This window comes from Vespula vulgaris, chromosome 3 (genome assembly GCF_905475345.1).
Source record: "Vespula vulgaris chromosome 3, iyVesVulg1.1, whole genome shotgun sequence".
Taxonomy (NCBI): Eukaryota; Metazoa; Arthropoda; class Insecta; order Hymenoptera; family Vespidae; genus Vespula; species Vespula vulgaris.
The window spans coordinates 399,272-426,068 of NC_066588.1; the positions used below are offsets into that span (position 1 = coordinate 399,272).

The 26,797-nt window shown below is 31.2% G+C and overlaps 8 protein-coding genes across 10 annotated transcripts; 5 read left to right on the forward strand and 3 right to left on the reverse strand.

Annotated features, from left to right (window-relative positions):
- Positions 1-113: 113 nt before the first annotated feature.
- Positions 114-5,383, forward strand: LOC127062698 (cap-specific mRNA (nucleoside-2'-O-)-methyltransferase 1). The gene is made up of 3 exons (XM_050991356.1): positions 114-636; positions 861-3,402; positions 3,596-5,383. The coding sequence occupies exons 1-3, from the start codon at positions 582-584 to the stop codon at positions 4,062-4,064; spliced, it is 3,066 nt and encodes a 1,021-aa protein (XP_050847313.1). The 5' UTR covers positions 114-581; the 3' UTR covers positions 4,065-5,383.
- On the reverse strand, positions 4,522-7,601 carry LOC127062714 (nudC domain-containing protein 1). The gene is made up of 4 exons (XM_050991394.1): positions 6,427-7,601; positions 5,374-6,355; positions 4,927-5,294; positions 4,522-4,864 (listed from the first exon to the last, which is right to left on the reverse strand). Exons 1-4 carry the CDS (start codon positions 6,539-6,541, stop codon positions 4,659-4,661), a joined length of 1,671 nt encoding a protein of 556 aa, XP_050847351.1. The 5' UTR covers positions 6,542-7,601; the 3' UTR covers positions 4,522-4,658.
- Positions 7,602-7,749: 148 nt separating this feature from the next.
- LOC127062741 (N-alpha-acetyltransferase 60) lies at positions 7,750-8,786 on the reverse strand. The gene is made up of 2 exons (XM_050991437.1): positions 8,539-8,786; positions 7,750-8,464 (listed from the first exon to the last, which is right to left on the reverse strand). Exons 1-2 carry the CDS (start codon positions 8,783-8,785, stop codon positions 7,887-7,889), a joined length of 825 nt encoding a protein of 274 aa, XP_050847394.1. The 5' UTR covers position 8,786; the 3' UTR covers positions 7,750-7,886.
- Positions 8,787-9,223: 437 nt separating this feature from the next.
- On the forward strand, positions 9,224-11,330 carry LOC127062717 (tether containing UBX domain for GLUT4). Its single transcript, XM_050991400.1, has 7 exons — positions 9,224-9,371; positions 9,477-9,532; positions 9,591-9,840; positions 9,905-10,351; positions 10,423-10,780; positions 10,866-11,031; positions 11,156-11,330. The coding sequence occupies exons 1-7, from the start codon at positions 9,285-9,287 to the stop codon at positions 11,250-11,252; spliced, it is 1,461 nt and encodes a 486-aa protein (XP_050847357.1). The 5' UTR covers positions 9,224-9,284; the 3' UTR covers positions 11,253-11,330.
- Positions 11,331-11,341: 11 nt separating this feature from the next.
- LOC127062709 (protein ecdysoneless) lies at positions 11,342-15,173 on the reverse strand. The gene is made up of 5 exons (XM_050991376.1): positions 14,738-15,173; positions 14,167-14,660; positions 13,582-14,086; positions 13,020-13,218; positions 11,342-12,942 (listed from the first exon to the last, which is right to left on the reverse strand). Exons 1-5 carry the CDS (start codon positions 15,018-15,020, stop codon positions 12,522-12,524), a joined length of 1,902 nt encoding a protein of 633 aa, XP_050847333.1. The 5' UTR covers positions 15,021-15,173; the 3' UTR covers positions 11,342-12,521.
- Positions 15,174-15,363: 190 nt separating this feature from the next.
- On the forward strand, positions 15,364-19,019 carry LOC127062701 (xylosyltransferase oxt). Its single transcript, XM_050991359.1, has 7 exons — positions 15,364-15,558; positions 15,718-16,184; positions 16,271-16,413; positions 16,668-16,834; positions 16,909-17,290; positions 17,369-18,330; positions 18,412-19,019. Exons 1-7 carry the CDS (start codon positions 15,394-15,396, stop codon positions 18,877-18,879), a joined length of 2,754 nt encoding a protein of 917 aa, XP_050847316.1. The 5' UTR covers positions 15,364-15,393; the 3' UTR covers positions 18,880-19,019.
- A 360-nt stretch (positions 19,020-19,379) lies between these two features.
- On the forward strand, positions 19,380-23,374 carry LOC127062747 (E3 ubiquitin-protein ligase ZNRF2). Of its 3 annotated transcripts, none has more exons than XM_050991447.1 (5): positions 19,380-20,064; positions 20,146-20,292; positions 22,233-22,328; positions 22,402-22,507; positions 22,614-23,374. In XM_050991447.1, exons 1-5 carry the CDS (start codon positions 19,914-19,916, stop codon positions 22,669-22,671), a joined length of 558 nt encoding a protein of 185 aa, XP_050847404.1. In that variant the 5' UTR covers positions 19,380-19,913; the 3' UTR covers positions 22,672-23,374. The 3 variants fall into 3 exon arrangements, 2 of the variants coding, with proteins under 2 accessions (XP_050847404.1, XP_050847403.1); XR_007781187.1 differs by having other exon boundaries at positions 19,389-20,292; positions 22,614-23,150; positions 23,235-23,374; XM_050991446.1 differs by having other exon boundaries at positions 19,389-20,292.
- An 884-nt stretch (positions 23,375-24,258) lies between these two features.
- On the forward strand, positions 24,259-26,008 carry LOC127062751 (diphosphoinositol polyphosphate phosphohydrolase 1). The gene is made up of 3 exons (XM_050991450.1): positions 24,259-24,710; positions 24,871-25,026; positions 25,181-26,008. The coding sequence occupies exons 1-3, from the start codon at positions 24,612-24,614 to the stop codon at positions 25,412-25,414; spliced, it is 489 nt and encodes a 162-aa protein (XP_050847407.1). The 5' UTR covers positions 24,259-24,611; the 3' UTR covers positions 25,415-26,008.
- The last annotated feature ends 789 nt before the right edge of the window (positions 26,009-26,797 follow it).

Sequence of the window (26,797 nt, forward strand, 5' to 3'; positions counted from 1 at the left end):
TTCTGAAAAAAAAATCTGACCGTAGGGCCGATTTAGGGTTTGGTTTTTTCTAAGGGTTGGGTTTTTCCTACGGGTTGGGTTTTTCCAGCAACAATAGATGAATCACCCGTTAGGAAAGTGAAAGTTATCCCAACCGACGGATGTTCAAGTTTGCAACCATACGACGAAAAAAGTCAATATTATTTCTGCATCTCAAAATTATATTTCTCGCATATTGCACGGTTTTTTAATTAAAAAATTTTATTTTTGTTTATCAAATTATTAAATAACACTTAGATATAATTACTAATGATTAATCTAAACTCTAAAAGTATAGATCGATGTGATTTTCTCGTATTAATTTTTACAGTTGGCAACAATGATTTGGCGTGAAGTTGCTTATCGCGATATCTCGAAGTGAGCAGTGCGTTGGTAGACACCACGCATTAAAGAGCGTCTTATGCTTGCGACGCGTTGCAAGTAATCTCAAGTAAAAAGTGTACTGCGAAATGTATATTATTTTCATTAATGTTGTTATAACGGAATGAAACAAAGAATTATTAGTATTAATAAAAGTGTGAATAATTAGTATTAATAAAAATATGGATAAAATAAATAATTTTAATAACGATCTTTTTCTGTCAGAGAATGAATATGGTATGTACTATTATTTAATACTTTTTCACATTTTTTTTCTTAGATGTTTCTTTAAATAAATATATAATAATATCTTCTTGATTTTTAAAGATATTAATTTTGTATATAGAGTTTAATTGCAAGAAGTATTTTTCAATCTTATATCTACTTCAATGATACTTTACTTTATTACATTAAATTATTATAGTTTTTTTTCTACTGATTATTTATCTATTTTATTTTAGACAGAAATGATGGCGATTATAATGATAATGAAGTTACGAGATATCATGATGCAAAGAGTAATTTCAAATCGAAAACGAAAAAAAAATATCGTACTTCAGCTTCCGAAAGTACAGTTAAGAAAAAGAAACGAAGCAAAAAAGGTACTGATGTAGTTTCGAATAGAGAAAAAGAAGCTTCCATATCGAATATTAACGATTATGAAGGCGATTATTCGAAAAACTTTAATGAAACTAACAACGATCCTGAATTTGAGATAAAACATATATCTCACGGTCCATTTTATGAAGACTTTAACAAAGATACAGAGGTTGATAGAATACAAGACATGACCTCTCCTTTCAATATTGAAGCATCTGTTTCTAATGTATCAAAGGGCATTAAAAGACGTCATATATCGACTGACGACGATACAGATAATGACGATCAGAATACATGTAAAAAGTATGGTGAAGATAGAAATAGAGGATTTATAAAAGATAATATAGAATATAATATCGATAAAAGCCTTGAGAAAAATAGACAAAGTCACTTAGAACCGTTCTACGAAGATTTCAATAAAGATCAATTTGAGAGTTCGTATGAGATGACCGCAAATTTTAGCGAAGATACACCAACATTCAATATATCCAAAAGTGGCAAAATAAAGTACAATAAATCGTTTGATGATAATAAGTCATTAAAAATAAATGAAAGTAGTGACCAAGAAAATTCTTCCAAAAAAATTTGTTTGGAAAAAATAGGAAATGTAACATCAAACACAACTGGTAATGCTACTAATGGAAAGGGAAAAGCAGAACTTATGATGGAAAAAATGGGATATCAAGCTGGTAAAGGTCTTGGAAAAAATAATCAAGGTCGATTAGAGCCAGTACAAACTTCGATGCAACGTGGACGCAGAGGAATTGGTCATTCTTATCCTGAACTTGAAGCTGCGAGCCTTAAATGGGACCCTAAAGAAGAGGTAATACAAATTAAAGAAGATATGGAATGGTTGCGAAATATACACCATCATACATTAACGACAAAAGAAATGCACGATTGGATGGTACTGGGTCCAAAAAAAGAAACAATACATAATGAAACTAAATTTTGTGAATCAAAAATAGTTAAAGATATCATAAATTCAAAAACAATATTTGATAGGATAGATAAAGTAGAAATGCGTAGAGCAAGAACACGTTCCAATCCATATGAAACAATTCGAGGTGCTTTCTTTTTAAATCGTGCTGCTGTCAAAATGGCAAACATGGACAAAGCTTGTGATTTTCTATTTACAAAACCGACTAATTTAAAAAACAATGAGCTACTGTATTTCGCAGACGTATGCGCTGGTCCAGGTGGTTTCAGTGAATACGTTTTATGGAGGAAAAAGTGGCATGCTAAAGGATTTGGTTTTACTCTAAAAAATGAGAATGATTTTAAACTAGGTGATTTCTATGCTGGATCACCAGAAACTTTTCATACCTTTTATGGTCCGAAAGGTGATGGTGACGTATTTGATACGAGTAACCAGGAAGCTTTCAGAGATTTAATAATGAAACATACTCATGGCAAAGGTGTACATTTTATGATGTCAGATGGTGGATTTTCAGTTGAAGGACAAGAAAATATTCAAGAAATTTTATCGAAGCAATTATATTTGTGTCAATGTTTAGTTGCCCTGATGATAGTAAGAGATGGTGGTAGTTTTGTAACTAAACTATTTGATCTCTTTACGCCTTTTAGTGCAGGGCTAGTATATTTGATGTATCGTTGTTTCGATGAAATATGTATTTGTAAGCCAAATACTTCAAGGCCTGCAAATTCTGAGAGATACTTAATATGCAAAGGAAAGCGACATGATACACACGACGTTATGAAATATTTATTTCATGTAAATAAATTACTATTAAAGCGAGACGAAGATAAGGATGTTATGGAATTAGTTCCATTAGAAGAATTAGAAATGGAAAAGGAATTTTTGCAATATTTGAGAAGATCTAACAATAATCTTGGAAAAAAACAAATTATAGGTCTTCTCAAAATAGCTGCTTTTTGTGAAGATAATACACTTTTTGAACCAAGACAAGCAGATATGCGACGACAATGCTTGGAATATTGGGAACTACCAGATGAAAGTCGTACAGTACCGGCTTTCTGTAAACCGCAAGATAAAATCAAACATCTCATTAAAGAACGTGATACTTTACTTTCATATCAGCCACAAAAATTAACAGTTGACAATATCAAGCAGACTATATTATCTTCACCATATGATTGGCTATGTACACCTTGTGGTACTGGACAATTTACAGAACCAGATAAAATGGCTACATTTTATATGAGTATGGGAAGAAGAAAAGTATATCGTTATATAAAGAATAGTTGGGATCAAATTAATGACCTTAAAATAGAATTACCTCCTGACACCCTCGTATATGCTGAAGTAATAAGTGAAACCACTAAAGAAAGAAAGAGTCAACACAAAGTATTTGCACTACATATTTTAGATGCTTGGATACTTGGTGGAGAAGATATCAGTCAAAAATATTTGCCAGACAGGTATGTATATATATTATGTAATCAGAAAACATGTATACAATGTGTATATTTATAAAATTTATTTATTTACATTTAATTTAAAAAAATTTATTTACACAGAGTTTAGTTTTATTTAATTATTCTTTTTACAAAACTTATATTTTAACAATATATCAATTTATATTTTCTAATCATTACAATATTCTTTATACAGGCATGAACTTATAAAAAAATTTTGTGAAGCTTTATGGAAACCATCTCCTAATGATTTCGCAAGAGTACGTGCGAAAGAATTATATCCCTTTGATCCTGATATCGATAAAAAGATACAAATTTTTCGACGTCTTATGAAAAATAATCGTCCAGAGTTAACTTGTGATATACCAAGAACATCTCTAGACGATGAGGATACACCATACTTCGTACCAAAAAGTGTCATCTTTTTGAGAAGTACTAGTCGACCTTGGTTTCGATATAAGAGTAGAAGTCAAAATGAAACATATGTTCATAATAGTAAAACTAATGAATCACATTACGATATACGAAGGCCACCAGCAGCAGAAGCTAAATTTGAAGAAACATTTTCTAATAGTATTATATGGTTTTGGCCCCATGATGAAACACTTTCTATGGAAACTGTAGTACAATTTGTTAGAGCAAAATGTTTAGGAACAAATAGATAATAAATAATTATGATACAAACAGCAAGAGTTAGAAATATGATATATATACCAACCTACATATGGTTAAATATATATAATATAAAAAAGAATCTTTCATTATTTATAATAATGATACTCATCATTTCTGCTTATATTTTATTTAAGCAGAAATTTTTAATTAATTTTGTTTTGTTAGGTTATCAGATTTAAGTTATTATTCGAATAAAGTCTATGACGAAGCGTGATTACATATGTTAAGTTGTATTGACTTGTACGTTTTCGATACAAGAGATAAAACTTTTATATGAAATAATCAATTTTTGTTTATAAAGCTAAATAAAACACCTTGTTACGATATGCATGCAAGTATATTCTATATAATATTTCTTTAGTGGTATTTTGTTTTGCCCCAGTATACATTAATTATGTATAATATTATTTTATAAAGTCGTAATATTTGTCATTAAAACAGCTTAAGTAGATTATTTATTGTATACGCGCACGCGCGCGCGCGTGTGTATACACGTTTATTCACATACGTGCATACGATTTATACATAGTTTATGTATACATAAAATATCAATATGTACAGAACATAGTAAAAAGTATAAAATTTTATGGATAAATTTGTAAATGATACAATTTGTTTTTAGTAAGTATTATTAAGTATTTATTTGTAGCAACTGCTCCCATTATGATAGAAGATGAAGAGTCACATTCCAGATCTACAATCCATTGTTTACTTATCTCAGAACCACTTTCAGGTTTTTCATAAAGAAAAACATGTCTTGTATGTTCTATTATGGCAACATAAGAACCATCTGCAAAGCATAGCATTGAACGAAGAATAAAATTTAACAATCTAAGTAAATATAAATCTTACCTGGAGAACATACACAAAATTTTTTATTACTTTTACTTGCTTCAACATACCCAAAACCTGGGAATGTTGTAGTATGTTTTATATTCCATATATTGTCTTCTACAATATCAGTAATCCAAAGACAGCCATCATGATCGTGTCTAAGACATATTGCCTGTCCAAATTTCATTTTATATGTAAATAATACATGATTGTTTGTTCCAAGAGTAGCTAGATGTGTTGTTTTTTGTGATATAAGATTTATTCTTTGCAGAATGTTGTCTTTCCCTTCTATATCACATTCTTCCAATTGTTCAGAATTAAATCCTAAATATGGTTGACCTTCTCCACAAGGTGCATCTAAATTTTCAGAACATAAATGGGCTAATCTACAAATAATATAAAATATGTAAATATATAAATATGTAAAATAATGTAAAATAATATAAAATAAAATGGCAATAATACCTAGAATGAATTTCAGCTGCTAATGATTCATTTGACAAACATTCACCCCCTGTATCACCTTTAATTAACTCATTCCACATTAAACCACTTTCAAACTTTACTAAATCCAATTGTAATGTATCCTTCTCATGTTTCCAAGTTGTAAGTTTCTCATCTAATCTGTGTTGACATTCACCTTGTATTAAAACATTATCATTTACAGTAATTGATATTTCAGTTGATTTTACATTAACTTTTGCCTGACTTTGATAATATTTCTCAGGTATTTTAATCCAAACTGTGAGTGAATCTTCATCTTGAGACCAACAATATTTAGGGATTTTTATATGTTCTCTATCGCCTATGTCTGTTATACTACTTTCTGTGATTGTCTGATTGTTAGATTCAAAAGTTACATTATTTTGACAAATGGAATGTAAATGGTCACCATTTTCTTCTATAAATACATATTCTACGGTACCTCGTACCTTTAATACTTGTTTGTTACATAAATGAAAAGTTTCTTGATTTTTGTCAGATTGTTGCCAAGTATAAAATAATAATACAAGCTTTGTACACTTTTTCCCATTATCATCAGCAACAGATGATAATGTAACAATAATTTGAGATTTAGTTTGCACATACTGGACATCTAAAATAACTCCAGGCTCTGCTTCTTCTAATAGAAATGCTTTAACATGGCCAGATTTATCTTCTTTTAATAAATGGAGGCTGTTACCTCCATTAGAGATTACTACAGTATTGTTGACAGTAAATCCAATTGATGGATTGTATAATGATTTTGATGATTTGGCATTAGAAATACATAATTTATATATTTTTTGGAGAGATCCATTTTTATTCAGTCGCCAAACTATATATTCTTTATCCACAAACCAACATGATGTATCATAAGGATTTTTAAATAAATGATTGTGAAGTGCAAATAATCTTACCTCCAACCAAGATTCTTGATCGGGACTCAATTCTAACCTAAATACATCTGAAATATATTTAATTCGTGTATCTCAAAGTTAATCAAATTCTTAATAAAAGTATAGGTTATATACGTACCATTCTCCAAACTTATTTCAGATTTCACAGGAACAATGTCTGGAGAGAATTGATATTTTTCAAAACGTGGATTTAAAAGAGATCTATCAGGACGTAATTCTATTATTTTTGTCATTATTTGTAATGTCGCAACTCACAGAAACTACGTAGACAGACTCGACGTACAAATAACTACGCAACGATACATCAAGATACGCCATAAAGAAACATCTTAACTAATCGTGATATATTGCGAATTATAGATATATTAGTTAGTAGATAAATAAATAAGATCCATTTAATCGATTGATCAAATGAAACATTGCATTCAATTTAAATAAAAATCACGCATGTATATGTAAACTAAAATTATACACATACATATAAAGAAAAAAGAATACAACGTAATTGATCCTTTCGTAGCTCCGGGAACTTAAAATATTTATCGTAAAGATAAAGCAATGTTATAACATGTCAATTTATTACAAACAATATTATTACAATGTTATATACAATCTAACTCAACTATTCTGGTACATTTCGTATTTATTTACATTATGTATAAATACACGTATTTACGTTCACGAATTTTATCAACATTTCATTTTAAAGTTAGAGCGTAAAGTAATTACATATTCTTATTAAAACTTATATAAAAAAATAAATAATGAAAGCATTAAAGAAAACAACAGAAATATTAACTTCTGTATTCACAATAGATGAGCTGTGCATAGCAAAAAAATAAAACATGTATTTTTTTGATTCATTAAAATTTTCATTATACAATTCTATTGCGTTCATTATTTTTCTGCTTATTATTTTTAGCAACTACTATGTTTTTCCAAAATTCATTATTGATTAGAACAGTTAGTAAAATCCAGAAATTTATAATACATAATCGTTATTTGTTTCATTTCATATATATCCATATAGTGAAACATAAATAAATGATGTATTATTGTAAACATTTTATGAACAATGTTTAATTTTACTTAATACTTAGTTAAAAATAATTTTAGAACATTTAAACACATATGTGTTTATGCAGATCAGACTTTTGTAGATTTTTTCTCTGCTTATTTGAAACTAAGTATCACTATAAAAACGTCTATTCAATTTCAATGCATAAATTATATTTTTTGTACAAATCTTCTGGCAGTTTATATCATGAGCTAATGGTTTTGAAAAGCAAATCATTTTTAATGATTTCAATTTTTTATTTCGTGTTAATAAAATTTTGCCGAGCCGAAAGCTAAGTAAAAACATCTAATTATTTATGATATATATAGACCATATTTATATAAATCTAATCAACAAAACCGTATGCAAACAGTTCATATAAGATTATTTTTTTTTTTTTTTTTTTTTTTTTTTTTATATTAAATTCATTTGCATTTGGAGTTTTATATAAGTATATATTTTTATGTGAATTTAATTGTAACTTAATATTTTTTTGATATATCACAGCCTCATAAGATGTATCATCTGTGATAAGAAAGTATAGTGGTAGCCCATAAAAGCCGTTGCCAAATCCATCGAGGTACTCTACATGGACCAAGACTAGCCATCGCTCTGGCTAAATGTCGAATCCAATCCCATATACCCCATGGTGCATGTCCACCATTGACGTAAAGAACGTATGTAAAGCCATCTTTACACCTTCCATGAATGTAATAATAATATGGTAAAAAACTGTGTAATCGAAAATGGCACCTTTGATAAAACAATATAGCAGGCACATTGCTAGATAGAACATGTAAGAAAACTGCTTTCACTAAAGAACGTTCTGGAGCAGTGACATGTGCCAATAACTGCTCCAATAATAATGATGCAATACCATTTCTTCTATATGTACGGCGTACTCCTAAACTAAGTATATATCCAACTAAAGAATCTTTCCCTAGACTAGGACACAGAATTCCACGATCTTCTTCGTTTAACTTGACATACGGTTTAATCTCAGCAACAATAAGTCCTATAATTACTCCACCATATACTGCAGCTAACGCGTAAAATCTTGAAGAGCTTGTTATCTCTTCGTACCATGAATTTGGATAATCTGTAAAAATAGAACTACCGTGTTATCTTCCACTACATATATTAAAGCGTAAATTGAGATAATATTCGTCTCACCTATGGGAAACCAATCTTGGCAAAGTGCACGAACTTCTTCTAAATCGTCCGGACACAAAAAACGTAATTGAACCTCGCCCAAAACGCAAAGAGGGACGGTCACAGAAGTCACGGGGGTTGTCGGACCACCAAACCAATTTGTTGTTAAATTTCTATTCGTGTACGCGCGCTTATTTCTCGAGTCAACCTCTAGTTCACTTTTTTCGATTTCCGGCAAGATAAGGTACCGGTTAAAGGACACGGCCATTACGCCACAAATTTTCTGGCATCTTACGAATCATTTGTACGGCGATATGAAGTACGTCAGGTCGCATACAAACATCTGTTAATAAACATATCGCGATTCGCAGACATTTTGTTTTCATAGATTTGTTTATGCCAGAAGAGAACGTAAACTCTCGTGACGTAATACGAGCTGAATCGAAGAAGCAGGGTCGCCACTTCATCGCATTTGATACTTTTCCTGCCAATTAACTAAAAGTACCATTGCCGAACTTAGAAACTCTTTTTTTCAATGTGCTATGTTTTTTGAAAATGATCCACGTTGCGAGGAACGAACATAGTATGTCTAGAAGGTTAAATCCTTAGTATGAGTGTCGAATGGGAATTCGAATTCGACCAACTATAAAAGAAACAAATAGATAATAGGGAGAGGGAAAGAGAAAGAATCGTCGGAAATAGAAAAGTTCTGAGTCAGCTGTTTACTGTGTGGTTCGTTGCGTGACCACTTCAGATTTCAATCTAGTATGGCGGCAAATAAAAGTGTCATTGTTCTTACACCCGACGGTCGTCGACAGAATGTTCAAGTTACTCCAAATACAACTATTTTACAAGTAAATAGATTAATATTTAATATTGATTTGAAGCTTATTCTTGAATTTGAATTTATATTAAATTTACATAAAAAAGTTAACCGGCAAATTTATATACAATTATAGGTGTTGGAAGAAGTTTGCCAAAAGCATGGATATAATGCAAACGATTACGATATTAAGTGAGTAACGCGCGAAATTTATTTTTCCATCATTTACAATGTACTGTCTGTTTTGTAGGCACTTCAATAAGATATTAGATGTAAATTCCATATTGCGTTTTACTGGTTTATCTAATAATGCACGGGTGGAAATGGTACCTTGTAAAAAGCCACGTAATACATCCAAAGTTACAGTGGGTATACTATTAGAGAATGGTGAACGATTAATGAGTGATTTTTTACCAGATGTCACTTTGGCACAAGTTTTAACGACTATATGTCCTAGTGAAGATCGCAAAACTGCAGTAATAATATATATGCATCGTGAGGTAGTATATCTTATAAGATCTTATATAAATGTTGGAAGCATATACAAATAGATTTGTTTCATAGGTACATGGTCAAGCTTTAGAAGAAATGACTTTGAAATCATTAGGTCTTACTAGTGGTAAAGCTATGTTACGGATGATACATCGTGATTTAGTACAATTAAAAACACAAGCACATGTATCTACAACTTTAATACCAAAATCTTCAAAACACATAGATGATGATTGTACTAAGCATAATAAACAAAGGATTTCCTCGACGTCTTATGAAGACAAAGCATTAGATCCTATTGCATTGTTGAAAGAAGAAAGAAATAAAATGAGGTCACAAGATTTTAAGCACATAGAAAACATTAGAACAAAAGAAGAAAAAAAGTCGGACAGTAATACAGATAGGGATAATGCTACGAATACTTATGATCGTCAAGAACTGTCAAAGTATAATGACATGAAGGACAAATTTAATACAAATTTGTATTCAAATGCAGAAGAAGAGATAAATATAGAGTTTGTAAGATCTTACTTTCATAATACTACAAATATTAATCTAGGTAGTTAATGAATGTAATTGTTGTGTTATAGTTGGGAGAACGAAATGCATTAGTATTTGATCAAGCTGTAGCACAAGCATTGCCAAAAATTGAATTACCAGATAGTTTTTTCGATTTGACAGTCGAAGATGCAAAGATACTTTTACGAGATGCTAAACGAAGGAGAGAAGAGCTAGAGGAAGCACCACTTTTGACTGAAGCTCAACGTCAACTTGAACAAGATAAACGTATATTAGAACAATTGAATAAATATCGCAGGACAGTGATTCGTATTCAGTTTCCAGATCAATTGGTTTTCCAAGCTTGTTTTAAACCTATAGAATCTGTGCAAGTTATTAAGGACTTTATCAGAAATTATTTATGCGACACATCTTGTGACTTTACTCTTTGTAAGTTACCATGTATTAGTCATAACATTTTTAAATTAGGAATATGTCAATTAAAGATACATCATTTTGTTTGGTAACTTCATAGATACTGCTCCACCAAAACATATTTTAAATCCAGAAGCACGATTAATAGATGAGAACCTTGTACCATGTGCTATTATATATTATTCTGGAACATCATCTTTAAAATCATCTGTAAAAGAAAAATTAATAGATCCTAGAATTGCCAATATACAAGCAATTAAATCAAGGTAAAATATGATTTGTGTTTACTTTTGTTATTCGAATATATTTTTAGATGATATTATAATTATACAAGACTTTAAAGATATCAGTAAATAAATGTTCAACATAGTATGCTTATTATTGTTACAGAATGACTTTAATATCTGAAGAAAAAATTAAAACAGGTAAAGAACAAAGTAAAGCAATCAAAGATATCACAGCTGTTCCAGGACCCAGTGGTTACTAATTGTTCAAAACAAAATAAATGATAATTATATTATAGAGCAAATAAAGTAATATAATAAATAAATTTGTATTTAACAAAGATATGAAAAATAATTTTTATAAATGTATGATAGGAATTCTTTATTGAGTTTTGTACAGATCTATATGTATGTCATTTAGAGACGTGTATGTGTTTGTGTGTGTTTTATGCATTAGTAAAAATTGAAATATACAGATATCTGTATAACAATAATGCCATTATTAATGCTGATTATTTACAAAAGTGAAAATGGACTTAGTTATAGCCAAATGATGAAATGTATAACAAAAAGGTACAAATTTTTTGGTACTAAGTTTGATAAATATTCAAGAAATTTAGTTTTGTTGATTTTTATGTAATTATATGATATATGATTTATTATAATGATATGGAATGTGCAAATTAAACAATTAACTTCTTGCACTTCCATGGCTCATCAAATAGATTGTAGAAGTAACAATTCATATTTTTTATAATTTTTACCTAATGGACAGCTCTTTTATGCATTACAAACATTAATTATTATCTATAATCTTTTATATCAATAATGTGTGCATACGTTTATCTTTATAAGATATGTTATTTGAGTTAATCATGAATATTTATAATGGATAGATGCATTATAAACTTTAAACATTATCCGCGGAAGATGTATACGACTTTGAAATTGCGTTTCTAACGTTTGACAACTTTGTTTTTTTTTTTTTATTTTATTTCTTTTTTGTTCGCAGCACAAGCACATATCATTATAGCATGAAATAAGGTGTGTTCACGAGAGTATAAAAAGCAATTTTCATACTGACGCCAGGACAAACAGTGAACTTGTCATTTGCATAATAATACAAACTCACAATAACATACGTATATATGTAAATGTATAAAATAATCGCATAATTACAGTTGCATTGAGTTTATACAAAATAGAAATATATGAACTATATGAACTATGAAATATATGAAAACTATGAACCAATATGAATTGTGAAAATATAAGAATGTAGACAAAGATGATATGATGTTAATTTAATTTTGTCTATAATGACGTCAGTTCGAGATCATACAGACAGACTGTAAACGTATTCTCTAACTGAGCACACCTGTTTGTTATCATAATATTGCTTTGGCATAGTAAATATTGTGATAGTATCAAATATTTATGTGCTTCAAACAGTAAGGCCTACATCAATATTTACATGCAAAGATGAATTTGATTTATTATGACTTTCTTTTATAACTTTCAATAAAGAATTATTAACTTTGCAAATCAGGAGGTACTTTTGTGGGAGACTGTAACTGCAAATGCATGAGCCGTCGAATGGGACCACCAATTATATTTCCAGTTGGACCAGAACCACCTGATTCTCCTTGAATACTTTCCATTAAGTTTGTTTCTACTATATCAGTGTGTTTATTATCAATATGTTCTTCTTCCTTTACTAATTCTGCTTGCAATTGCGAATCTAACAATCGCATGTACTTATCCATTTCGCCACCTTTATCTTCATCATCACCACCTAATGAACCTTCTGAGCTCCCTTCAAATTCTCCTTCCCCGCCTGGCACAACCAAATCTAAAATATCGCGTAAGGTACTATCAAACACATCAGCATCAAATTCTATTCTGCCATTATCATCTGGATCATGCCTTGTATTGTCATCCGCCGATTGACCCCTTTAAATAAACACAAGTCATAACGACACTCAATTATTTTGCGAAAACGATATTGAAACTAAAGTAAAAAAACATACTCTACGAATTGTACGCCATCGATATCACTATTTTGATTAAGAAAGGCTTGTACTTTTTCTCTAAGACTCAATGGCTCATGTTCATGTTTTTTGTCTTTACTATTTCCCCATTGTTGATTCAAAAGCATTTCTAATTGTGCTGGATCTATATTCAGCCAACTGTCACTGTCTGCAGGACTTAATGTACCTTCATCTTGGGCTGTAAAATAAACAATAAAGTATATTTACAAATAGTGTATAAGAAGTTATAATACCAAACTTATATTATTCCAAATACATACTTACCAGTAATCAATTGAAAAAATAGATACAATATACATGCATATTACCTTCTTTATGCATGCAATTATCTTTTTAATACAAAACTAAAGAAGTAACTAAAAGTATACAATATATGTAACTACAACATTTTTTAGATTTAACTTAATGAAGATATCAAAATACGATGTAGAAAGCTTTTATTTTGTAGTTTACTCTAAATTGACTAAGTCACATGCATCTGCATGAAAGCACACTCTTAGTTACTTTTATCCTACTAATACATAATCATTGTTGTAATTACCATACATCTCAACATCATTCGTTTGTATATTTTCCCATGCTTCTAGAACTTTTTCTGCGTCTGTTTTATCATTATGTAGTAACGTATCGTCTAAATTTAAGTGTTTTAAAAAGTAGTCTTTTGCTATAACTGAAAGTTTTTCACGTTCTTGACTGCCTTCCAACAAGTCTTTGAAATATCCACTAGCTTCCAAACGAGACAAAAATGCATTGAGCGAATGTTCATTTGATATCGACTTTCCTTCATTATCTATTCCTGCTGCATTTTTTGCTCTTTTTCTACGTTCCTCATTAGCACGAGCTACTAACATTTCTAGACCACATGCTATTTTAACACCAAGAACATATGCATTATATTTGGAACTAGTTGCAGGAGGTAAGTTCCAACCTGTTCTTGGATCACCGGTATACCGACTATGCGATGCCAGTGCATATAAACATTTAGTCATTTTTACATTAACCATGGTACGTTGCTCAGGTGGAAAATACCTCATGGCACGACAAACCTAAAATTATGTTAATATCAAATAACAAGCCTAATTTTTCTGTACGACATTATTAATTAAGAAAAAATATATTCATTTACTTTACGTTCGAATGGATCCGAATGACAAATTGTTCTAATTATTGGCCCAATGAGCCCTGGTTCCTGTCGTAGAATAGATGCAGCCTTTTCTGGTAAAAAAGCTCTTGCCTTATGTTTCCTTTTACATATTTCCTCTGGATAGATATCTATGCGTTTGTTTAATATACTCTGTACTTTATCTGATACTCTAGAATTTTGTGGAATACGATTAATGTTATTCAACAAATTTACAAATGACTTTCCTTTTTCTCTAATAATGTGAAGTAACCCATCATGTATAAAAACACGATCTTGGCAAGTCTCAGGATTAGCCCATAGAGGTAACGCATTCGCAGCTTCGATTAAAAGAAATTCACCATCTGAATCTACTAATCTAGCAACTAATCCATCAAACACTTTTGTCAATTTGTATATAAGAAATACTGTAAACCATTCATCTCCTATATCCTCATCAAAATGTAAAGTTGCATAAATGTGAGCTACAGTTTGATAATCTAAGAAAACAAGTATTTATTAAAATCAACGTGACATTAACATGCAGGTAGTAATAGAAAAAAAAAGTATCATTTACCTTCTATAACCATTGAATTGTCAAGAATTCTTTCTAGCATCATTGCTTGTTTGGTTCTTGGACGGAATACTAAGGCATCTCTATGCCAAATATAATCAGTCGTATACGGTGCAATTTCTTGATAATATCTCGCAATTTCTTCATTAAGTTGTGCTTCAGTTATATTATCTGTGTTCAATGCATAACAAAATTTGGGATAAAGGAAACATTCAAGAACGTCATCCTCTCTCGTTTTATGTATTATTGGTAAGTTCGCCATTTTTTTATATACGTGACTAGCCATTTAGACTTTTCAAACAAAAAACATTTACAGTTTATTACTATATGCTTTGTATCGTTTCGATCATAGTCTAACCTCAATTCCAGACAAATTTATAGTACCACGAACTACCAGATTCTCAAACAAATTTGTATCGACTATATCGGATGAAATGTCCATAACGTATAATTATATATGATTTTCAAACGTTTCTTTTCTTGTTCAGTATTATTTGCTTCGACAAACGTCAGATGGCAGTTAGATAGAAATTAGTTACGTACCATTTACGAATGATACTCGACTATAAATTTACGATTTCATACTAGTACATATCATTCGATTTACGATCTAAGGTTTTAATAAGGAAGCATCTTAATAGAATACAAAAAGGAAAAAGATGGCGGTAGCCAAAAGTTATACGGTCGGACGTTCCTCAAGTTGTTTTCGCAAATATCGAATATTGTTTGTATTCGGTATAACTGTCCTTTGCGTGCAATTTTATTTAGCTCACTCGTTTTTTGGTTTAGATAATCGTAAGCTTGGAAAATCATCAGCGGACGGAGTAAGTGAAATCTAACCTTTTAATCTTTCAATAACGATTTTGTATGTATATTCGAAAAGATATTATAAAAATACAAATATCTGAACATATATTCTGTTTACGTTGTTTTACCAACTTTATATGCTTAATAAGAGTCGTTTTTATATCGTTTATTAATAGGAAGATGTATTGCAATCGGAAGAAAATGAAGGTTTGCCAAAAGGCTCACGTCAATTGAAACTTCCACCTGACAAACAAGCAAATAAATCTTCTCAATATCATCGTAATCGCACTGCCAGAATAATGCTAGATCGCAAGTCATTAAATTTTACACCTGCTTGCGAAGTCCTTGGCAGAGAAGCTGTAAGTGCAGTGACACGTGCACAAAGTCAAATATGCAAACAACGCATTGTCAATGTGACGTGCCTTAGTCAGCAGGGTTTGTTATATCCAGAAAGGATACAATCCTTGTGTTCACATTCTCTAGGTTTTTCAAATAAGCCAGTAAACTTGGGTTGTTTCCAAGATGATAAAACCTTGAGAGTACTTTCTGGTTATTACCATATTTTCAAAGGGAACAATTCTCCAGAGCGTTGTGCTTTTATGTGTCTTCAATCAGGATATCCATATGCTGGTACTGAATACTCGTTAGTATCAGATATTAATGTCTTGTAATTATATATTTATATAATGTTCAAATATCTGTATTAATTTTTTATGGACGATTTTACAGTGTAGAATGTTTTTGTGGAATGGAAGAACCACCTCAAATAAAACATTTACCAGACTCTAGTTGTAATATGAAATGCTCTGGCAATCCAAAGCAATTATGTGGAGGCTATTTAACAATTAATGTTTTCTGGACTGGTATCCAAAGTAAGAAATATATAAGTATATCTGTATTGAATGCACAGAAGCTATAATCATTTATTTTGGATTCATTTTATTTGTAAAGGTGATGGCATTTAATTAGTATATGTTGTACGATTTTATGTGCTTAATTTGTTAAAATTCTTAAAGTTAAATTTGTTATGATTTTAGTAGTAATTTATACTCCATTGAAATATGCACAGGGCTGTAAAATTTAAGATTCAAATAGATTTCATTAGATGTTTATAAATATGTTGCAGAATTTAAGTCTCAAGAAGCAAGAAATTCAAGTTCAAAAACAGGGCATGAGAAGGCAGCACGCATAGCTTACTTGTTAACTGTGAACGGTAGAGCTAGTCGACAAATTAAGCGACTTATCAGTATTTTATATCATCCATCTCACTTATTTTATATTCACGTTGATGCTGTAAGAATATTTTGGATTTGAATTTTATAGTGATGTAATTATCTCGTTCAAAGTAACATATCATGCATTTTCAGAGACAAGATTATTTATATCGTGAAATGTTAAAAATAGAAAAATCATGTAAGGCTAATAATATCAAAGTAGCAAGAGGAGAAGGTATGAGACATGCAACTATTTGGGGTGGTGCAAGTCTTTTAACAACTTTTTTAAAATCTGCACGACAAATACTTGCACACCAGCAATATTGGGATTTTCTTGTAAATTTATCAGAATCTGATTTTCCTGTGAAAACCAATGCTCAGTTAACGGAATTTCTTAGTTGGAACAAAGGTATGAACTTTGTTAAATCACACGGAAGAGAAGTTCAACGTTTTATTACTAAGCAAGGATTGGATAAAACTTTTATTGAATGCGAAGCACGAATGTGGAGAATAGGAGATCGAAAATTGCCAAATGGTATATTTATTAATCAAGTATTGGAATTTGCAAATTAAAAAGTTTATGTAAAGAAGACATGATGTATTAATTTTTCAGGTATTCAAATTGATGGAGGCAGCGATTGGGTAGCTTTAAGTCGAGAATTTGTAGAATATATTTCTAATCCAAACCCAGATTCTTTAGTAGCTGATCTTTTAAAAGTATTTCAATATACCTTATTACCTGCCGAATCTTTTTTTCATACTGTATTACGTAACTCACGATTTTGTGATAGTTATGTAGACAATAATCTTCATGTGACTAATTGGAAAAGAAAATTGGGTTGTAAATGTCAGTATAAAGCTGTAGTCGATTGGTGTGGCTGTAGTCCAAATGATTTTAAACTTGAAGATTTCAGTAGAATACGTAATACTGCTGATCGTAATTTGTTCTTTGCACGAAAATTTGAACCTATCATAGATCAAAGAATTATAGATAGAGTAGAAGAATGGTTATATCCCGAAAGAGCAAACATGACTGTCAGAGCTAATAGTTACGATGCATATTGGCAAAGTCTTTATCATAAGGCAGATTTAAGTCCTCCAATAGATGATGCGTTATTAACAGTGTCACATTCTTTAGCAAGACTTTCTTTCCAGAAGCTTAATGTCAATTTTCAGAATGTACGCGTTACAGAAACAACGGCATATTTTCGAGAAAATCGATTTACTGGAATATTAATTTTTGCTGAAGGTGATATAGAACCTCGGGAGACATCAATATTGCAAAATAAATATACACAAAAGATTGAAGCTCTGGTGTATTTACGACATAATGTTTCTACTAATAGATTATGGTTAGGGAAAATTCATAGTCTTTTTGTTAATATTGAATATGACCAGAAAGAACAAACATTTAGAAATGTGATGGGTAGTATAGGCCCTTATTCAAATCCAGTTTTGTTATATGAATTTGATGATGCAATTACAACTCCACAAAATTTTTCTGTGCTCTGGGTTGATCCACATGGACAACTAGCAGATGTTAATCATATCCATATAGAAGATGGTGTAGCATTGGTAATAATATATTTACATTATCTAAAGTTATAGTTTGTCTATCTTTAAGTATTTCTAATTATATTTCTTTATTTTTCTCAGGGGGGACATGTCAGACCACAACTTAGTGATCATTTGGTAATAGGTACTTGGCATGTGTTATTGGTGGTTGACTCATTGCTAGTAGCAAAAATAAATTTTTTAGTAACTCCATTATCCTATTGGAAAAATCAACAAATTGACAAAGAAAAAGCTAAGGAAGTAAACAATATGCCTGACGATACTTATCATAATACAGATGAAATAACAAAAAAATGGTCAAACTTTGTAAATTTGATGATACACCATGAGCAGCACTCTTATGAAAAAGTTACAGAGAATAAAATTGGTCCTGGTCTAGATGAATGGATAGATGGATTAGTATACGAACATTATGAAATTGATAAAATATGCAATGCTGATGATCAGACCAAAACCAAACTAAAATTGCAGAAATGCATTGATACTGCTTGGAGCTCTTTGAGCCCAGACCCAAAGGCTGATATCCATAACCTATGTCAAAATTATTAATTAATTTACCAAATATGTGCCATTTTTAACATTTTTAAACTCATTATGCCTGTATGAAGATTATCTATCTCTTTAGATATTTTTATATTGACAACATCTGTATATACATTGTATTTATAAAAATATATATATATATATATATGTATATATCCATACATCATACATACATCATACATACATTTATACATCGTACCTACGTTCATATATTATATATACACATGCGCGCACGCGCAGAACACATTTGACAATATACTGTGCGAACTATAAATATTATACTTTCCTTATAAAAGTTTCAAATATTTTATTTTTAACTAACAATTGCAGATCAGTTTAAAAAAATTTTTTAATATATAAATTGTAGAAAAAAATATGAAGTAGAACTTTATATAATACAACTATTTTCTTCTCTCTCTTTCTCTCTCTCTCTCTCTCTCTGGATTCAATCTTCAAACTCTTGATTGGACAAATGATACGTGATAGCCAATCCGAAAGCTTAACCTATAAGGTATTATGATGATACAACCAGAGTCCAACGAATGAATGTTCGACAAAAATTGGAATACAATTCTTCTAAACTAATCTGTGTGTTTGTCAAAATATTGAACTAACTCAAAAGTCGTTCGTAAACCAAGATGGAAACGCATGTGACAAAACTGGAATATCTGCATAAGCTGACCGCTTTGACTTTTAGGAAGTTTATCGCAAGATGTCGGGGGATGTTTTGCGCGACGAGCCGCTGATATGCTCTTGGGCGAAATGACTTGCTTGTCGTGGCGAATGCCTGTAAAATTCCGGCCTAAGTTAAATCACATAGTGTTGTAATCTTGCCGGTGAAATCATTTAACATCTCAAGTGTGTGTTGCCAGCGGTGCAAAATTCGAGCACGGAAATTGTTCGTGGAAACTGTATCAGTGCATGTACCACTGCCAGAACCACGGAACGAAATAATAGATACTGTTTTAACAAAGAAACAAGACTATCGAAATTAGAATTGAAAGATTCTGAGGGAATACGTGATTTTAATAGTAATTGAAATGGGTGTCAGGGCAAGTACCGTAGCACAATCTGCAGGAGGCAACAGTCAATCATCTACTGGGACCAATGAGACCACGATGCAAGGCTTTTCTGTGCTTCGTTCCTTGCCTGGAGGTGTTGGCGTGTTGCAGCATCAACATCAACAAGGAAGTCAGTCGCAGACTTCTCGAGTATCTGGAGATAATAGACAACGTGCACGTTCTCTCAGTTCTGTACCGGATCTTTCTTCAGGAGAACAAGGTGCTCTTGCCTCTACCGTCGGTGTTGGAGTAGCTCAGGCTCTTGGATTGCCACAACTTGATTCGGACGATGCAGATGAAGATAGTGGTAGGGTATATGCCGCTCACAGCTTGCCTTCTCACATCTGGTCCCTTAACGGTAGGTTGTCCCAGTGTATAGAGTACCGACATAATCTATATCCTTTTTATCTACGTAAATATGATCTATTGGCAAATTGCTTTTGTATAATAAAATTAAATGTTCTTTTTTATCTAGAATACTATATTTATATACATTTGACTATTATAAACGTACATAGTTCATTTTGCTTTGTATAATGCTATACAGGCAAAGATTATATAACAATTACTGTTGCTTGATTCCTAATATTGCTATCTTCAAGGGCATCACATAATATTCTATACAGAAAGTAGATCTAGTTTTTATGCTTTGATTTCTTCTTATAGTTTTTCAACGAAGATTATAATTCATGTATCCTTCATTAAAACAAAGGAAAGTCATTCCAAGTACTGTATCTCTCGATTTTGCATTTATGATGAGAAACGTAATCGTGAAACTAATGTAATTTTGATCAACCGATAAGGAGGTTATGTTGTATTCGTAAAATTTCACATACTTAGTTTTGCCGCTTGCGATCGCGGGTAGGACAGGGGGCGTTTGTTTTGGCGCGTGTGTAGTGCTTTGCCACGTGTTCTAAAATAATCTACGAAAATTCTCTGACTATTCGTCACGCATATTTTATGGGAAAAGGTTGGAGAAAAGACCTATAACTCCTCTTACAATAATAGGGATAACAACATTTCTTTATGTACAAAAGAAAACACGATTTCTTTCTTGATGCGATCGACCGAATGTTTTGTTCACATTTCTCATACGTGTTCTATGAATTTTTCAACAAATATTTGAAAAAAGATCTTGAGAAATTTTTTCGCGACCGAGAAGTTCTTTCAAGAGTCTTTATTGTATTTCTTATAGTATTTTTGTAGCTGTTACATGTAAACAGAATTTGCAATCTCTTATGGACGATAATAGTTCTTTATTTATCTCACAACGCTAAAGCTTTACATAACGTATATGAAAAGAGCCCATTATGTATCAGTAAGTGAAATTCAGGGATTTATCGAGGAGTTTAAAGAAAAATTTTTGAAGGAATTAATCGAGGTTACTACTTGTAGCAATTCACTACATGTAATATGATCCAGGAAAGTCTTTCAACAATTCGTCACGCATATTTACGGTAGAATATCCAACACAACAAAAATATTTATTTCCTAGATTTTTTTTTTTTTTTTTTATATTATTTACAGAAACATAATATTCATAAATAAAATACGTACTTCCTCACTTGTATATAAAAACGAGACAAGTGTAAATTATTTAAACATCTTATAGACGAATAACGTCGCATGGCGTCAAACGAGGTATTTTCATAACGCCAAACTGTTGCATCAAATCACTATTATATATAGAAACAACTATTATATTCAGTGTTAGTTGTTACTAAGATTTTAGTGTTTAGATTAAAGATTTGTGTATATTGCTAATTAAAATATAATTGCTTAAAAGTACAATAAATTATCAATTCCTATTAAAAGAAAATGAATTAACAGCGTATTTCCATGTATTTTTATTTTCGGTATTAGATGATCTAATCGATGCCATGGCTCCGTCGATAAAGTTTTAAGAGCATTTGAGAAATAATCTTTTTGGTTAAAAATTATATATGCGGCGTTACTCTCGTTTTAAAGAGGTCGCTACACGTGTTGCCGGTTCGGTTGGCCCGGTAACCGTACACAATCGATGATGGTTTGGCTTATTCAGTGTAAATTTTAAATTGTGATAATTGAAAATGATATAGGAATAGTATTGAGAGGGATATAAAATCTCGACATGGGATGGGTCGGTCAACGTTAGGTTCGGATTATTATGGGAATTATAGTGAGCTCGTGCTTGAATGAGTCTGAGGCTGAAGTTGTGCCTGTACATCGTGTGAGAAGAGTTTTCTATGGTATACTTCTTTCTAGGTATTCTTTGTTTTATCAATGTACACATACTCAGTAGGTATACTTATGTTTAAGGTCTAAAGTGTCCTGTATGCTCTAAGTTTATCCTACCGGATGATATTGAGTGTCACCTGGTAATGTGCCTGACCAAGCCACGTCTCAGTTATAATGGTGAGTCATAATTGTTATATAATAGAATAGACATTTGTAAATAGCTTTTAATAATTTTTCCTTCGAATTATAGAGGACGTATTAGCAGATGAAAAAGGAGAATGTGTAATTTGCCTGGAAGAATTACAGCCTGGTGATGTTATTGCCCGCTTGCCCTGTTTGTGTATATATCATAAAAAGTACGTATACTAAAATTCAACTTGCGTTATTTTGTATTATTTGTTAAACAAATTGGAAACATGTACGTGTTTAGAATAATATCATATGTTACAATTATATTTTCAGTTGCATTGATAAATGGTTTCAAGTGAATCGTAGCTGCCCTGAACATCCTGGAGATTGATTTGCACTTTGAAAATTACAGTGGATAATGAGTTTGGCCCAGAGGACACTTATGTCAATGGGAATAGGAATGGAGATAACGAAAGAAATTTGAAAAAAGCTAGTCAAGGTGACTGCTAGTCCGCAATGGTGGTTGGTGCATGCGGTGGTTGTTCAACAGAACAAGATACACTAAAATTAAAATTGAGAACGGACGTTTGATTAAATTCTCGACTCTATTATTACTAAGGAGAGGACTTAAAAACAAATCGCCATAAGTTTCAACGATACAATGCTATTAACTATACGTATCTATAATTAATCTATTATTGCTCTATCGCTTATTATCAATTGTACCATATTTATAAATTTTACTTAGTTTTACAACTTGAAGTCGATTTAGCATTAAGCAAAACAGTTTTTATCATTACTGATGATTATTTTTTCTTTGGAAAGGGGAGATAAAGGACAAATCATAGTCAAAGGACCTGCCCCATGCAGGTGAGCTCTACCTTAGATAATTTAGTTATATTTTTAATGATTTTACTATCACGACAATGTATCGTTTCTGTTATCTGTTGGGAGATGAGTGCTAGAAAGGATATTTTTGATACTTTCATAAAAGGGGAGCCAGGATGTATAAGAATTTCAAGCAGAGGACTTGTCGCAATATTGTTGATGCTGTAGTAAAAATAAAGGTTCTGATTTAACCTTCTCTATTGAAATTTATGCTAATGTGATAATCTCTTTTATGTTCTTAGAGAATTGGCATTCTCCGTGTTACTAAAATGTACATATGATAATATTAATTGTAAAGCAACTACCCTATAATTAATCCCTTTTATATATGATAAGGATAAACATAACACCACGATAGTTTTTGTAATGCAAAGATGCAGGTCTGTCAATTTTCCAGTAATATACAAAAGCTCACGTATACATATTGGGATCGGACATGTATTGCATAAAGTAATAACTGTAATAAAACGATGACAATTTGAAAATACGTAGAGAAAAGTAGTAAAAATAAAATGCAATGTGGATATGTATTATATTAATCTTGAGTGCAATTATGAATTCCAAATAATATGTAGAACGCAGCAACTATTTTTACGATACAATACGTTATTCGATAGAATGCCTAATATGCAGGTAAGTATTGTATCATCGAAAGCAGAAATGTCATTGTATTTGAAGAGTACGAAGTTCGATAATTTATGATTTCAATTATAGAATCAATGTTTCTAATTTCTTAATAATTTCTAATTTGTATAAGACACATATGATAAGAAAAAAAGGAATATTGATGAAACTGTGATTTTGTGATACATGACCTAAGAAATATCGATATATTTACAAACGATATATTTACGTCGCCAAAGAGAAACTAATAGTTTGTAAAAAAAAAAGATCGTTTGAACACAACAACATAATCGTATTATATGACATAACAAAACGTATTGTTTATTTCATGTGGAAGAAAATTTTTTCTTATTTGTTTTGCGATACATATCTACGTATAACTGAAAACATTGGAAGGAAGTATTACAGGATTGGTTGGAATTGTAAAATGAGAAATACGGAACACCGTGGATTACTTTAGGAACGTTCGTAATTTTGGAAACGTTGGATAACTGCCGTAAAGTGCCAGTAGAGGGGTACTCGATTAAGTAGAGTCTTGGAGACTTTTGAGGTTATAAAAGGCGTTTTGGAAGAAAGTAACGGCAGTATCGAAGGCTAGACTCTCTTGCAACAACGTGAAAGCATCTTCCTCATCAGGGAATACACAGATATGAAATTGGTTATGTGAGAAGCACGACGTTCTCGCGAGTGAATTCTATGTCAATAACATGTCGGTTCCAAATATCGTTAGGGTAATGCGGGTGCATAGGCTGGCAGATTTGGATGTCTGACAAATATTTATGAATGTATGGGATGATTTATTAATATTTACGGTTGAACATGGTGAAGGAGAAGCCAAATTCAATCCGTATCTACGATTCGGAGGGTTATAGGCGCAGAGCTGCATGCATCTGCGTCAAGAACGATCTCGAGGATGAGGTAAGCCAACAGATGGCAGTCTGGGTATTCTTGCTAAAATTCACATGCAACATATTTTCTAATTTTTATTTATTCCTATACGATTCGATTTCTTCATCGCAGTTTTAAAAAATCTTCATTCACCATTTTTAAGAATCATTCTTTAAATTATATTTTTTAGGTTCTTCTGGTCACATCCAGTCGAAGGCCTGATAGTTGGATTGTACCTGGTGGAGGTGTAGAGCCTGAGGAAGAACCAGCAGTTACTGCACTTCGAGAAGTCAGAGAGGAGGCTGGTGTTCTAGGACAATTGGGTCGTTGTCTTGGCATATTTGAGGTTGAAAATTAATACTCTAACTTTCGAAATCTTTCATGGAAAAGTTTTGCGAATTGCAGCTTTATGATCACAGAGAGATTTCTTTTAAACATTTTTTATCATATTTATAAACCATGCATATGGGAATGCGATATATTTATTTTTTAAATCGTAGAATGTGGAACACAAACATAGAACACAGGTATGGGTAATGCGGGTAACCGAAGAGCTGCCAGAATGGGAAGATTCACGTGCTATCGGTCGGAAACGGAAATGGTTCTCTATACCAGAGGCTCTGCTTCAACTGGCAAAGCACAAGCCCGTCCAGCGCTCGTATTTACATAGCCTCCACAATACTAATCCACGGCATAATCCTAATATTCCACCATCTCACCAACTATTCAAGTGATAAATATTTCTAGCAACAATATCCATTTTAATAAACACAGTTAATATCACACGCCACTCATTTGCAAAAGCAAATGTCATTGAGATTTGATCTATTTGCTGCTACTTTACCTCTTCTCCTAAAGGGATTACAATTATTATCATTGTATTTTATACGTAAAATAATATTATACTTACTGTCCTTATTATTATGTTTATTCATATAGATTGTGTTAATAAACTGGTCCATAAAGGAGCAGTTTCACTAATTTGATTTCCTATTGTTGATGAAAATTTTATAATAAAACATTCTAAGGATTTTTGAGTTACAAGTTTAGTAAGTATATGATCTGCATATATAAAGTTCATGTATTTTCTTATCGTTAATTGATACACACACACACATCACACACATACATCCAAATGTGTGTGTACATATTTCATACATGTATATATTCGATATATACCAAGACGCGCGGTATATGATATAAAATACTTAATGTACATTTATTACATTATGTGTTTATTTTGATGTACACCATAGCACAAGTATCATGTAAATAATTAGGATTTTTGAATGTATTATAGAATCTGAATTAAAATATTTCATAACAAATATTGTAAACATTCTAGGCTACGATCTTGATTATCCAGATAAAATATATTAATTTAGTCACACATTTAGCAAAGATGTGTAGTTGGGAGTACATATGTATTTGTGTTTTAACATTTTATTTTTAAAACATTTTAAGTAAAGAAAATGTTTCTTATACAAATAATATCTAGCTAATTAATAATTTTAAAGAAATCATAATGGTATGAAATAACGACATGAAGCTTTCCACCACCTTTCGCATGTAGCGTATGTGACTTCAGCGACAGGTATGGACAAAATATGAACTACAAACGCAATAGGGAAACACTGTCCCCATTATATATCGGTGATAAGTTTGTGTAGGTTACATACCCCTCTTCACGCGTAACGAGAAAATCAAGAAATTTTTATATATAATAAAAATAGTAGTGCTTTGGAAAAAAGGGAGAAAAAATTATATGACAGATTATACTTTTCCGAAGAAGAATTAATTGAAAAGCGTTTGATAATTGTACGAATTTTATATATTTTGTTTTTGGTTAAACTTATACAAGTAGCTAAAGCATATTTAAGCAATTAGCTCGATATTATTTACGATAGAATATATAAGAAATAAAATATAATATACAAAGGACAGTAACAAAAATAGAAAGATGTATATCTTGAATTTTCAAATGTGTTGATATGATGATATAGGATAGAAAATGTAGTATTTAACCTAAAAACGTAAATAGTAAATAAGAATACATGAAAATTAATAGGAATAATAAAGATTTTAGAATTTTTCAATGAGTTTTCATGCGTTTTCTT

Coding starts and splice junctions, on each gene's coding strand:
- LOC127062698 (XM_050991356.1), top strand. CDS start 582: ATGGATAAAATAAATAATTTTAATAACGATCTTTTTCTGTCAGAGAAT. Junction 637..860: donor TCTGTCAGAGAATGAATATG/GTATGTACTATT, acceptor ATTTTATTTTAG/ACAGAAATGATGGCGATTAT. Junction 3,403..3,595: donor CAAAAATATTTGCCAGACAG/GTATGTATATAT, acceptor TTCTTTATACAG/GCATGAACTTATAAAAAAAT.
- LOC127062714 (XM_050991394.1), bottom strand. CDS start 6,541: ATGACAAAAATAATAGAATTACGTCCTGATAGATCTCTTTTAAATCCA. Junction 6,356..6,426: donor TGAAATAAGTTTGGAGAATG/GTACGTATATAA, acceptor AATATATTTCAG/ATGTATTTAGGTTAGAATTG. Junction 5,295..5,373: donor GCAGCTGAAATTCATTCTAG/GTATTATTGCCA, acceptor TATTATTTGTAG/ATTAGCCCATTTATGTTCTG.
- LOC127062741 (XM_050991437.1), bottom strand. CDS start 8,785: ATGGCCGTGTCCTTTAACCGGTACCTTATCTTGCCGGAAATCGAAAAA. Junction 8,465..8,538: donor CCAAGATTGGTTTCCCATAG/GTGAGACGAATA, acceptor CTATTTTTACAG/ATTATCCAAATTCATGGTAC.
- LOC127062717 (XM_050991400.1), top strand. CDS start 9,285: ATGGCGGCAAATAAAAGTGTCATTGTTCTTACACCCGACGGTCGTCGA. Junction 9,372..9,476: donor CAAATACAACTATTTTACAA/GTAAATAGATTA, acceptor ATACAATTATAG/GTGTTGGAAGAAGTTTGCCA. Junction 9,533..9,590: donor GCAAACGATTACGATATTAA/GTGAGTAACGCG, acceptor TCTGTTTTGTAG/GCACTTCAATAAGATATTAG.
- LOC127062709 (XM_050991376.1), bottom strand. CDS start 15,020: ATGGCTAGTCACGTATATAAAAAAATGGCGAACTTACCAATAATACAT. Junction 14,661..14,737: donor CAATTCAATGGTTATAGAAG/GTAAATGATACT, acceptor TTGTTTTCTTAG/ATTATCAAACTGTAGCTCAC. Junction 12,943..13,019: donor GATGGCGTACAATTCGTAGA/GTATGTTTTTTT, acceptor GTTTATTTAAAG/GGGTCAATCGGCGGATGACA.
- LOC127062701 (XM_050991359.1), top strand. CDS start 15,394: ATGGCGGTAGCCAAAAGTTATACGGTCGGACGTTCCTCAAGTTGTTTT. Junction 15,559..15,717: donor GAAAATCATCAGCGGACGGA/GTAAGTGAAATC, acceptor GTTTATTAATAG/GAAGATGTATTGCAATCGGA. Junction 16,185..16,270: donor TATGCTGGTACTGAATACTC/GTTAGTATCAGA, acceptor ACGATTTTACAG/TGTAGAATGTTTTTGTGGAA.
- LOC127062747 (XM_050991446.1), top strand. CDS start 19,914: ATGGGTGTCAGGGCAAGTACCGTAGCACAATCTGCAGGAGGCAACAGT. Junction 20,293..22,232: donor TCACATCTGGTCCCTTAACG/GTAGGTTGTCCC, acceptor CTTATGTTTAAG/GTCTAAAGTGTCCTGTATGC. Junction 22,329..22,401: donor GCCACGTCTCAGTTATAATG/GTGAGTCATAAT, acceptor TTCGAATTATAG/AGGACGTATTAGCAGATGAA.
- LOC127062751 (XM_050991450.1), top strand. CDS start 24,612: ATGGTGAAGGAGAAGCCAAATTCAATCCGTATCTACGATTCGGAGGGT. Junction 24,711..24,870: donor AGAACGATCTCGAGGATGAG/GTAAGCCAACAG, acceptor TATATTTTTTAG/GTTCTTCTGGTCACATCCAG. Junction 25,027..25,180: donor GTTGTCTTGGCATATTTGAG/GTTGAAAATTAA, acceptor TTTAAATCGTAG/AATGTGGAACACAAACATAG.